This window comes from Chiloscyllium plagiosum, unplaced genomic scaffold, assembly GCF_037043375.1.
Source record: "Chiloscyllium plagiosum isolate Xiang-an unplaced genomic scaffold, Cpla_swu_hap1 HiC_scaffold_39, whole genome shotgun sequence".
Taxonomy (NCBI): Eukaryota; Metazoa; Chordata; class Chondrichthyes; order Orectolobiformes; family Hemiscylliidae; genus Chiloscyllium; species Chiloscyllium plagiosum.
This window is the reverse complement of record NW_028270177.1, coordinates 22,021,465-22,034,736: the sequence shown is the minus strand read 5'-3', so window position 1 is coordinate 22,034,736 and position 13,272 is coordinate 22,021,465. Positions and strand designations below refer to the sequence as shown.

The 13,272-nt window shown below is 41.2% G+C and overlaps 1 protein-coding gene across 3 annotated transcripts in view; it reads left to right on the top strand.

Moving 5' to 3' along the window:
• Positions 1 to 13,272, top strand: part of rnf111 (ring finger protein 111) — a 119,148-nt gene that overhangs the window by 27,982 nt on the left and 77,894 nt on the right. For all 3 annotated transcript variants that reach the window (XM_043677444.2, XM_043677443.2, XM_043677445.2), the window contains one exon: positions 11,599 to 12,500. In XM_043677444.2, the coding sequence (XP_043533379.1) occupies positions 11,681 to 12,500 (820 nt within the window). In that variant the 5' untranslated portion in view covers positions 11,599 to 11,680. The remainder of the gene's footprint in view (positions 1 to 11,598; positions 12,501 to 13,272) is intronic.

Below are 13,272 nucleotides of genomic sequence, written 5' to 3'. Positions count from 1 at the left end.
TTGAGGTTTCCCACTTTGACTATCCTCCCAGGCAGTACATTTCAGATTATTACCACCCTCTGCATGACAGAAAACCTTTCATAAAATTATGTACCCTTGTGTGAATTGGTAAGCATGACACATGAAGAGTCATAATATTCAAGGCCATGTTGGGCGAGTGTAGGTAGCAGTATCAAGGACAACTAGGGATGGGCAATAAATGCTGGCAAAAGTCTGATGGTGAGAGTTGAATACAGAGTTGATCTTGCATGAACTTTCAAGACTTTAGAGTTGTCATGGTAGGGGATCTTAGCTTTCCTAACAGAGACTGGGACTGCCATATCATTAAGGGCTTAGATTGGCTAGAATTTAAGTGTTTTCAGTAAAGTTTCCTCAAGCAGTATCTAGAGGGTCCTACTTGGGAAGGTGCAAAACGTGACCTCCTCTTGGGAAATAGGGCAGGACAGGTGACTGAGGTGATAGTTGGGGAGTACTTTGGGACCAGTGACCATAGTTCTATTAATTTTGAAATAGTTATGGAGAGGGACAAAACTGGTCCACAGGTTCAAGTTCCAAGCTGGGGAAAGGCAAATTTTGATGGAATTAGACAGGAGCTCGCAGAAGTTGATTGGAGTAGTTTGTTAGCAAGCAAATGGACCTCCAGCAAGTGGGAGCCTTTAAAAGGGAGATAGCCAGAGTTCAAGGTCTGTATGTTCCTGTGAGGGTGAAGGGCAAGTTGGCAGGAATAGAGAACCCTGGTTGTTGAGGTATTGAGGCTTTGACCAGGAAAAAAATATAGGTATGGCTCAGGTATAGGCAGCTGGGATTAAGGAAACTCCTGGAGGTATGTAGGGGAGATAGGAGTTTAGTGAAGAAGGAAATCAGGAGGGCGAAAAGGGGGCATGAGATAGTCTTGGCTGAGAAGGTGAAAATGAATCTAAAGAGATTCTTTAAAGGAAAAAGAATAACGAGAGAGAAGATAGGACCCTTGTAAGACCCAAGTAGATGCGTATGTGTGGAACTGCAGGAGATGGGCGAGGCACTCAATGAATATTTTTCCTCTGTTTACCATGGAGAAAGACATGAAAACTTGGGAACTTCAGAGAGTTTCCAAGTGATGATATTTTGGGGACAGTCCACATTACAATAGAGGAGGTGTTGGATGTATTAGAATACCAAAAAGTTGATAAATGTCCTTGTCCTGATCAGATTTATCCAAGGACACTTCAAGATGCTAGAGAAGAAATTGCGGAGACCTGGACTGATATCTTCGCACAATCAACTAGGAGAAAGTGAGGACAGCAAATGCTGGAGATCAGAGTCACAAAGTGTGGCACTGGAAGAGCACAGCTGGTCAGGCAGCATCTGAGGAGCAGGAGAGTCAACATTTCGAGCATCAGCTCATCATCATTCTCGATGAAGAGCTTGTCCTCAACCTCAACTCTCTTGCCGCTCAGATGCTGCCTGACCGGCTATGCTTTTCCAGTGTCACACTTTTTGATTTTTGCATAATGGTTAGCATTGGGTGAGGTCTTGGAAGACTGGAGGTTTACAACTGTTGTAAACCTCCAGTAAGCTTCACATCTGAGGTAGATAAGTTACTTGAGAAGATTCTGTGCGATAAGATATACATGCATTTGGAAAGTGTTTGGTTAGGAACAGTCAGCATAGCTTCGTGCATGGGAGATTCTGCCTTTAAAATTTGTTAGTGTTCTTTGACCAAGTGACCAGGAAGGTTGATAAGGGCAGGGTGGTAGACATAGTCTTTATGGATTTCAGTAAGGCCTGTGATAAGGTTCCACATGATAGGCTGCTCTGGAAGGTTAGATCGCGTGAAATCCAGGGTGAGCTGGCAAATTGGATAAACAGTTGACTTGGTGGTAGAAAGCAAAGGGTAATAGTGGGGGGTGCTTGTCAGACTGGAGGCCTGTGACTAGTGGAGTGTCTCTGATCAGTACGTGCCATTGCTGTTTTGTTATCCATATCAATGATTTGGATGAGAACGTGCAAGGCATGATTAGTATGTTTGCATATGATATAAAAATAGGCGGTATCGAGGACAGTGAGGAAGGTTATCAAAAATTGCAGCAGGCGAGAACTCTGTGGGAAGCCAGAGAAGTGATTGTTGGGCCTCTTGCTGAGATACTAGTATCATCGATAGTCACAGGTGAAGTGCCGGAAGACTGGAGGTTGGCAAACGTGTTGCCACTGTTTAAGAAGGGTGGTAAGGACAAGCCAGGGAACTACAGACCAGTGAGCCTGACCTCAGTGGTGGGCAAGTTGTTGGAGGGAATCCTGAGGGACAGGATGTACATGTATTTGGAAAGGCAAGGACAATAGACATGTGGGAATACAACCACCTGCAAGTTCGCCTCCCAGTCATTCACTATTCTGACTTGGATGTATCCTCGTTCCTTCAGTGGTACTAGATTGACAAAACGGAACTCCATCCTGAATGGCCTTCTGGGTGTACCTACACCAAATGGACTGCAGCGTTTTAAGAATGTAGCTTAGCACCATTGTTTCGAGGGCATCTGGGGAGCGGCAATAAATGCTGGCCCAGGCAGTGAAGGAATTCCTTGAAGGAATTTTATGTTTGTGAAAAGCTTATCTGAACTTCTCTTTGTGAAGATAGTGGCCCCAGTTTTTCCAAGCTAAGCATGTAACTGAAATTACACTTCGCTGAATGTATTCTTAAAACCTTACTGCACCCTCTGGAATGCCTTCACATTTCCTAACAAGTAATGTTCAGAATTGGACACAAAACTGCAGTTGAGGCAGAATTTCTCAAAGTTGGCTATAATTGCCTTGCCTCTACTCCATTTTTTTTTATAAAGCTCATGCTCCCACATACTTTATTCACCACCTTTTGAACATGCTGTAGCCTTCAATGATTCATGCACATACCCCTATTCTTGATTTAATTTTTTGCCATTCCTCATTCTTTCTAACATGTCATACTTGGTAATTGAAATTTAATGCAGACAAGTATCTCCCCAGTCTGGCAGCCTGTCTGTATTCTCTTGAAGTCTTACACTATCCTCCATGCAGTTAACAAATTTAATGACTATGTGTATCTGCAGCTCGCTGGGGTAGAAAATTCCAAAAATCCACAACCCTTAGAGTCAAATAATTTTGCTCACATCTGATTCCTACTGGCCAGCCCTTTTTATCCTCAGGTTATGACCTGTGTTCCAGATTCCTCAGGTAAGGGAAACATTTTCTCAGCATCTACTCATGTTAAAACCCTGAAAGAACATTTGTTTTAATTAGGCCACCGCTTGTTCGGCTAAACGCATGAAATTTAGACACCAGGGAGAATTCTTTACTCTTCAACATAGTTTATTATGATCTCTTGCATGTATGGTTGTAAGAACTTTCAAAAGTTGATTGAGGGAGGCTGTTCACAGGTAAAGGGACCGCAGGACAGTTGGAGGCCTTCAACAAAGAGATAATGAGAGCCTGGAGAGTGTGTTCCTGTTAGTGTGAAGGGCAAGGTTGTTAGGTGAGGGGAATACTGGATGACTTGTGAAATTGAGGCTCTGGTCAAGGAAAACGAGACATACATCAGGTATATATCAGCTGAGACCAAGTGAATCCCTCGGAGTATCAGGGCAGTAAGAGTACACTCGAGAGAAATCAGGAGAGCAAAAGAGGGACTTGAGATAGTTTTGGCAAATAGGGTTAAGGACAATCTAAAGAGTTTGTACAAATACATTAAGGACAAAAAAGTAACTCAGGAGAGAATAGGGCCCTTAAAGATCAGCAAGACTAGCTGTGTATGCAACAGTAGGGGATGGATGAGATACTAAACAAGAATGTTGCATCAGTGTTTACTGTGGAGAAGTATATGGAAGCTAGAGAACTGCTTTATCTTGAAAGGTGACTATATTAGAGAGAAGGAGGGGCTGGATATGCTAAAAAGCATAAAGGTGGATAAATCTCTGGGACTTACCCCAGAACTTTGTGGAAAGCTAGGGAAGTGATTGCTGGGCCCATTGCCGAGATATTGTATTATCAATAGCCATGGGTAAGGTGCCGGAATACTGTTGGTTGGTTTATGTGCCATTATTTTGGAAAGGTAATAATGTTAAGTTCTTTTTCCTGAGATTCTTAAACACTTGATGAAACTGTAATATGCCAACTTCTGTGAACAACAACTAAATTTTATTAAGCAAATACACTACAAGCTGTGGAGAAACTCTTAACACTCTTCGCCATGAAATATAGACACTAGGGAGAATTCTTTACTCTTCAAAATAGTTCACTATGATCTCTTGCGAAGCATGTCGAGAGGTCTCCCTGGACAAAGGAACAGTCCTTCCTTTGTACAAAATCTTCACATCACAGTCAGTAATGCCCACAAGACAGCCCCTGGCCACTCCCCCACAGTCACATGCCCCTCAAGACACAATGCAGTGACTACATCATTTCCAGAAACAATATAATAAAAAGCATCCCTTAATGTTCAAATCTGTTGTGAATCATTTTTTAAGCTACAGGGACTAGTTAAAATTCCAACTGTCGTGTTCTTATTGATTTTCAGTAGGATGATGATGATGCAAATGTAAATTATCTCTAAATAATAAGAGGTGGCTGTGTAAATGGCTCTAAATGACAAGGGATGAATGTAAATTCAGTTCCATTCTACCTGTAGAACAGAGGCACCCCACCCTGCCCCCAGGGCACTTAATTTCCTGGAAGTCAACAGAGCAAATTAACTCTTTAATATCACAGTAAGGAAAAGCAAGGGAACTTTTCGACCAGTGAGCCTGATGTCAGTGGTGGGTAAGTTGTTGGAGGGGATTCCGAGGGGCAAGGTTTACTTATATTTGGCAAAGTAAGGACTGATAGCTTTGTGCATAAAATCGTGCTTCACGAACCTGGATTGAGCTTTTTGCAGAAGTGACAAAGTGGATTAATGAATAAAAGTTTCCTTAAAATCTGTTGCTCGGGAGCTGGTTGGATTCATTCTTTGTTTGATTGCTGAGCTGGTAGGTTTTTATTGGCAGGCATTTTGTCCCCTTTCTATCTGATACCACCAGAGCTGTTTTGCCTCTTGTGAAGTGCTGCTGTACTTAGAATGTATGTGTTTGAGCTGTTTCCAGTTGGTGCCAGTTCCAGTTTTCTGTTTGTATACTGGGTCCAAGTCAACAGAATGATACTGGGACTGGCCAAACAAAGAACAGCAAGGGAATGCCTGGAATCGTGGTACTCTTCCTCTGACTGCATTATAAACACATTGACCTGGACCGTATATACAAACCGCTGCAATGACCTTCTAGAGGTTTATAAAACTATCAGGGGCATGGATAAGGTAAATGGACAACATTTTTTCCCTGGGGTGGGGGGGTCCAGAATGAGAGGGCATAGATTTAGGCTGAGGGCGAAAGATGTAAAAGGGGCCTGAAGGGCAACATTTTCATGCAGAGGGTGATGCATGTATGGAATGAGCTGCCAAAGAAGTGGTGGAGACTGGTACAATTACAACATTTAAAAGACATCTGGATGGATTGATGAATAGGAAGGGTTTAGAGGGATATGGGCCAAGTACTGGCAAATGGGACGAGATTAGTTTGGGATATTTGGTCAGCATGGACGAGTTGGTCAGAAGGATCTGTTTCTGTGCTGTACATCTCTATGACTCTATGCAATGGAAAACCAGAACCGGGACCAATTGGAAACAGCTCGAAGTGAACCACATAACTTCAAAGTGAAGCAGTACAGCAGCTCTTCACAGGAGGCAAAACAGCACTGATGATGTCACCTAGAAAGGGGATGAAATATCTGCCAACAAACCTAGCGGCTTGGCGAACAAACCAACAACGAATCCAGAATTGATGAAAGCAGAATAGTGGATGTTGTCTATAGGGACTTCAGCAAGGCAATCATCAAGGTTCTGCATGATAGACTGATTAGAAAAATTAGATCACATGGAATACTGTAAGAGCTAGCCATTTGGATTCAAAATTGATATGAAGATAAGAGACACGGTGTGGTAAGGGGTTCCTTTTCAGACTGGAGGCCCATGACAAGGGGTGTACTGCAAGGATTGGTGCTCGATCCAATATTTGATATGTTTGATATTTGATATTTATATAAATAATTTGGATGTGAATATAGGAGATATGGTTTGTAAGTTTGTAGATGACACCAAATTGGTGGTCTAGTGGGCACCAAAGAAGGTTACTTCACAGTACAAAAGGATCTTGACCAGATAGGCCAACGGGCCAAGGAGTGGCAGATGGAGTTTAATTTAGATACACGTGAAATGTTGCATTTTGGCAAGGCAACTCGGGGCATGCCTTGTACACTTAATGGTAAGGTCCTAGGGAACATTGCCAAACAAAGAGACTTTGGAGTCCAGATTCCAATTTCCTTGAAAGTTGAGTCTCAGGGAGAGAGGGTAGTGAAAAAGGATTTGGTATGCTTGCTTTTATTGGTCTGTGCATTGAGTATAAGAGTTGGGATGTGGCTTTACAGAACATTTTGTTAGCTACTTTAGGAATACTGCTTTCAGTTCTGGTCTCCCTGCTATAGGAAAGAAGTTTTACAACTTGAAAGGGTTCAGAAAATATTTACAAGGGTGCAGCGAGGGTTGGAGGATTTGAGCTATAGGGAGAGACCTAATAGGCTGAGGTGATTTTCCGTGGAGTATTGGAGGCTGAGGAATGATGTTATTGAGGTTTATACAATCATGAAGGGCATGGATAGGGAAAATAGATCTTTTCCTTAAGGCAGGGAGTTCCAAAACTATCCAGACAGCATAGGTTTCAGGTAAGGGGGGGAAGGATTTTAAAGGCAACTGAGGGTGGTGCATACATGGAACGAGCTTCCAGAGGATGTGGTTGAGGTGGGTACAATCAACATTTAAAAGCATCTGGATGGGTACATGAATAGGAAGGGTTTAGAGAGACATGGCTCAAATGCTGGCAAATGTAGCAAGATTAATTTAGGATATCAGGTCATCGTGGACGAGTAGTACCGAAAGGTCTGTTTCTGTGCTGTGTATCTTTAAATCTGAGTGAATGCATGTAGCTTCAGTTTAATATTCCATTTTGAAAAGCACTGTCTTCATCACTACAGCACTTTCTCAGCACAGCATTGAATGTTTGATTTAAATTTTATGCTCACAACCTTTTGGTTTAAAATGAGTCCAACTACTTGTACCTTTTTGAATTTGACAGCATAGCACAAAATTGCGTTAAGTTCCTCTGCTCTTTGAGGCAAATTTGAAAGCAAAAATGTTAAGACCAGTAAAGTCACTTAATTAACCAAATCTGTTTAATGATAGTTGCAGAAGAGTAGATATTTATTGTATCTACATGTACATCTTTTTGATAGCTGAGCAGAAGTTGAGGTTTTATGAAAGAAAATGTAAAAAAGAGTCTGAGGAAGTGCAATAAAATTTCTGTGCTTCAACACATTGAAAGGGTTGTCTTGACCAGTTTTTATTTTGTAAAAAGGAATATTTTTGTATCAAATACAACTTATGAGATAATGTTAACATGTGAGCAATGATACACCGCAGTAAAAGTGTACTGAACCAATGGCAAACCTGAGGAACTCATTATTGACTTTCAGAGGGATGTTACTCATGACTCCCTATATATTAACGGCACAGAGGTGGCATGAGTAGAGAGTGTCAAGCTCCTGGGAGTGGTCATCAACAACAAGCTTTTTTGGACTCTTCATGTGGATGCACTGGTTACAAAGGCCCAACAATGTCTCTTTCTCAGGCAGCTGTTGGAAATCTGGCATGATGGCGAATATCCTCAACAGCTTTTATAGGTGTGCCATCGAGAGCATTCTGTCTGGGTGTATCACGACCTGGTATGGCAACTGTACCATTCAAGATCAGAGACTGTTCCAGAGAGTGGTGAACTCGGCTGGGCCTATCACAAAGACCAACCTCCCATTGATAGAATCCATCTACCAGGCCCGCTGTCAAGCAAAGATTGCCAGCATTCTCAAAGATCCATCCCACCCCGGCAATGCTTTTCTACAATCTCTACCATCAGGGAGAAGGTAAAAGAAAAACAGCTGGTTTTTATCCGATTGTTGTTAGAATACTGAATGGACTCTCAAACTCTTAACATTTGCCTGTACCTGTGTTTTTATTTTTTGCCGATGTTTACCTATTATTTACTTAGCTATGCTACTTAACTCTGTGATCTGCCTGTATTGCTCAGAAGACAAAGCTTTTCACTGTGCCTCAGTACGCGTGACAATAAATTCAATTCAATTCAATGTTTGTACCAGCTTTGGAATTAATATCAACATGCTCCCATCATTGCCATTGGTACAACTATCTGAGACAAATCCTTGGTGAATAACAAATAACGGTTGCTTTTCATTTTATGCCGCATGTTCATTTCATGATTGTCGTAAAACTTTTTTTTACTTTGGCGTCATTTGTTTATATTTTGATATCACAGAAACAGATGAGGCATAAATTAGGATTTCTGTCTGGAGTATTTACAGCACATTACAGTCTGTCCCTCCAGCAACATGTTTCCTCTTAGCTGCTGAGAACCAAGCTGACACAAATGGATAAAAAGCAGATAATTTTGAAAAAATATTGAGACAAACTGTCATGCCAGATAAAAGTTTTAAGTGTTTCAGATTAGAGAGAATGTTATGAGTTGATCGATATCCGAGATCGAGCTTGGAAGCTGCAAGGTTGAAAATATATTGAGGTTAATTCAAAAGTTAATCTGTCGGATATTTATGTTGGTACAATGAAAATACTGTTTGTTTCCTGTACTTGAAGAGTAGGACTTTAATGCAAGTTTTTACAATCAAAGTTTTTATTTTGGAATTTTAGCGATAGATGATGAATCCAAAGAAGTAACAAAGTCTAGATTAAATCATTATATAATTTAGAAAGAGCCAGCCAATCATCAATCCCTTTTGGTTATCTAATTGGAGTCGAAAAGACTGTGCACAAGCTTCACTTCCAAAATCAGAAGTGAGACAACCAGCAATATAATTGTTTAGTGCTGTTGGTTGAGTTATAAATGTTGACCAGAGGTATTCCTCTCTCGCTCTTAATAATGCTGTAAAATGTTTATGTTCGCCTTCCTCATCTCAAGCACGACACAGCAGCCCCGACCAAATATTAGTTCAGTACTATTCTGTCCTGTTGTGGGGCTTGAACCTTTGACCTTTCGGCTCAAATACATTGTTACCTATTTAAACCATCTTGTTGAATTGACATTTTCCACTGCTATTAATAGAGTACAAAGATTTGATTTTAAAACAACCTCCAGACTATTTGGTTTATGCTCATGTTTCAAAAGAACATCTACCCACTTTGACTCGTCTAACCTTATTAGCATGTTCTTCTATTCCTTCCTCTCTCTAATTTCTCTCACTTCTTCTGAAATGCATTTATGCTATTCTGCAAAATTATTAGAATGGAACTTGCAATCAATTCAAACCATTCTCCAAGTTAAGGTGTTTCTCCTATATTCCTTGTTGGGTTTCATGATAACTGCTTTATATTTGGGACTGTCTCATTTTGGATTTTTTACAAATAGAGGTATTAGGTTAGCCCCTTAGCCATTTTGATTGTTTGATTCTTTTGGTTCTTGTGTTGCCCTTGTTCTTCTGTATCCTCCTTGTGATGTGAAGATCATCACCTCAACAAAAATAGCAACCTGTTTTAACATAGTCAATAACATAAAATATCTCAACGATTCATAGAAACATTGAAACAAAATGTGTTAGTGAATCACTCCTTGAAAGTGGAGTCGCAGGTAGATAGGATAGTGAAGAAGGCGTTTGGTATGCTTTCTTTTATTGGTCAGAGTATGGAGTACAGGAGTTGGGAGGTCCTGTTGCTGCTGTACAGGACATTGGTTAGGCCATGTTGGAATATTGCGTGCAATTCTGGTCTCCTTCCTATCGGAAAGATGTTGTGAAACTTGAAAGGGTTCAGCAAAGATTTACAAGGGTGTTGCCAGGGTTGGAGGATTTTAACTATAGGGAGAGGGTGAACAGGCTGGGGCTGTTTTCCATGGAGCTTCGGAGGCTGAAGGGTGACCTTATAGAGGTTTACAAAATTGAGGGGCATGGATAGGGTAATTAGAGAAAGTCTTTTCCCTGGTGTCAGGAAGTCCAGAACTAGAGGGCGTAGGTTTAGGATGAGAGGGGAAAGATATAAAAGAGACCTAATGGGCAACTTTTTCACGCAGAGGGTGGTACGTGTATGGAATGAGCTGCCAGAGGAAGTGGTGGAGGCTGGTACAATTGCAACATTTAAGAGGCATTTGGATGGGTATATGCATAGGAAGGGTTTGGAGGGATATGGGCCGGGTGCTGGCAGGTGGGACTAAATTGGGTTGGGATATCTGGTCGGCGTGGATGGGTTGGACCGTAGGGTCTGTTTCTGTGCTGTACATCTTTATGCCTCTATGACTGTATAAGGGGGATCTTCAGTTAGATGGCTAACATCTTGCCCAAAGAGCTTTAGTTTTAAGGGTTGTCTCAAAAAAAAGAATGTGGAGTTGAGAGACTGAGAGAGATGGGAGGGATTGCCAGAGATTATGGCCTTCGCATCTCGAGGCATTGTGATCAGAGGTGAAGTATTAGAACTGTATAGTTCAATAGGCCAAATTAGAGGACCACAGATCTTTTGTCGAGTTGGAGATGATTACAAAAACTGGGAGAAGCTGAACCATGGAAGGATTTGCAAATGTTGTGAGAATTTTCAGATTGAGGTATTGTTGAACTGGATACCTATGTTAATCAGGGATCACAGAGGTGATGAGCAAATAACATTTGATGTGAACTAAGGTATGCAAAATTGGGTTTTGGGTGACCTCCAGTTTATGGAAGATAGCATGTGGGAGTCCAGCGTGAAGTGCATTTGAATAGTTCAGTCTGGTGGTAGCAAAGACAAACATGAAGCCATCAGCAGCAAAAAAACTGAAGCAGGGTTGGAGAAAGCAAAGTTACTGAGTTAGAAGTAGACATTCTTGATGGCTGCACGTTTATGTCCTTGGATGCTTATCTGGGGCTATATATGACCCTAAAGTTGCAAACAATTTGGTTCAGCCTTTGCCATGGAGAGAGAAGGAACACTGATGAGGAAATGGGATTTATGGTGTGGACCAATATAACAGTGGCAATGAAGTAGAATTGAGTGTTGTCATAGTATGTGTGCAAAGCACTGTTGCATTTTTAGATGTCGCTAAAGTGCGGAGTATCAAGTGGGATCCAAATATTGGTGTTTTGAAGGCACCTTAACTGTACTTAACTGTCATCTGAAATGACCTCACAAACCACTCTATTCAAAAGCAATTGAAGTTGAACACAATAAATGTTGGGCTTACGAGCAACGTGCATATTCAATGAAGGAATTAGGAACATTCATTTGGCACGTGATAACATGTTGAAGGATCTGGGAGAAAAACAGGCAGGTTTTAGGGGGTGAGGGTTTACTTTTAAGAAGGATGATGGACTTGAGAGAGTGCCAGAACCTGAGATCATACTATCTGCCATTGGTAATAATTCCATGCAACTTGTATGACAAATAAGTCATTTAATTATAATGCCATATGCATATTGATGTAAGATGTGGCTAACTTTTGCTTTATGTCCCATGTTTTTCAGACCTTAATACAAGTTCAATTTCACCCAGTCCCTTAACGGACCTCTGGATGTAATTCTTCTCAAGAAGACATTCAACCTGGGTATGAAGACTGAGATAACACCTGATGCACCCAAAAGACAGGAGAGTTCAAAGGGGGCATTATTGAACCCTGAGCCAATTTTGGCAACAAAACGTTTTAGTACAGACGTTGAAATGATTGCAAGGAAAGTTGAAAATGAATACTCTCATATTTGTGATTCTGGAAAGCGGATAAAGGACATGAATGGAAACAGACTAGAACAGGAGAAAATGATTGTTGTCAGAAAAAAGCGTAAGAGCCAGCAGGCTGGTCCCTCAGAAACTCAAAACTCTGATTTCAAAGATCGCCAGGGCAATGTTAGTCTGAGGCCGAGTGTTCAGCCGCCTGACCATGCAGATGACTCTTCGTTTAGTGACTGTATTTCATCACCTTCTTCAAGTCTACATTTTGGTGACTCTGACACAGTGACTTCAGAAGAAGAGGCGATTCCAGGCAGACATTCCCAGGCAGTATTGAGTAGCACAAGTAGAACAGTTCATTCAAAAATGCACAAGTGGCCTCGGTCTGAGCAGGAATCTATATCAGGGATCTTAATCAAGCGACCTTGTCTCCCGAACAGCAGCCTACGAAGGTCTCAACAGAGAAAGAAATTCACAAAACCCAATCCTTCTCAACGGACTCAAAAGCAGAAGGAACGGATTTTATTACAGAGAAAGAAAAGGGAAGTGATTGCTCGCAGGAAATACGCCTTGTTGCAAAGTTCTAGCAGTTCAGGTGATAATGATCTTAGTAGTGAATCCTCCTCCAGCTCTTCAACTGAAGATGAGGATTTGTATGTGTCGAGGAATGAAAGCCACCAAAACAGTACAACAGTTGCCTCAGGTAATACTTTTCCTGTCAAGTTTTTTTTGCACACTTGAAGCGTAATGGGCATGTGGTTGCGCACTATTTAAAAACTGAAGAACTTTTGTACATAACAGGTTGCAAACTGCTCTGATTACTTAAAATCAGCTATACAACCACATGCCCAAAATAGGTAATCAGCTCTCTACTTCAAAGGTAGCTATGTTTTGTTTATTTACAATGTTTTCTTCAATTAGCTGCTCGTAATCTCCCCAGCATTGTATTTTTCAATGTTTCAGCCGTCTGTGTTGTCACACCACTGTTAAGATTGGTCAGCCTGTTTGAAGTTGAACAATAATTGTGTTAAGACACTGACAGGGGGAGCATATTGGTACTCCAGCCTCACCACTTCACAAGCCAACTAAAAGCTGTAAACGACCATTTGAATTACCAAGATTGCCATCTTTTGATTGCTATCTCAGACACAGTGACTGCCACCAGGTTTCATCAGTGCTTACAGACCTACCTTGATTGTTAAGCAAGCCACACCTGGATTTCACATCGTTCTTTTCAAATGCCTTTGTGACGTCTGCAAATTTATGTCCTTCAGCTAAATCACTAATATATACATAGTGAATAGCTGGTGTCCAAGCACTGATCCCTGCAGTCCCCACGAGTCACTTTCTGCCACTCTTAAAAAGACTCAGTCGTTCCTACTATTTGTTTCATGTCCACTAGCCAATTCTTTTATCCATGTCAGTACACTACTCCCAATCTCTATGCACTTTAACTTTACATACTTATCTCTTAT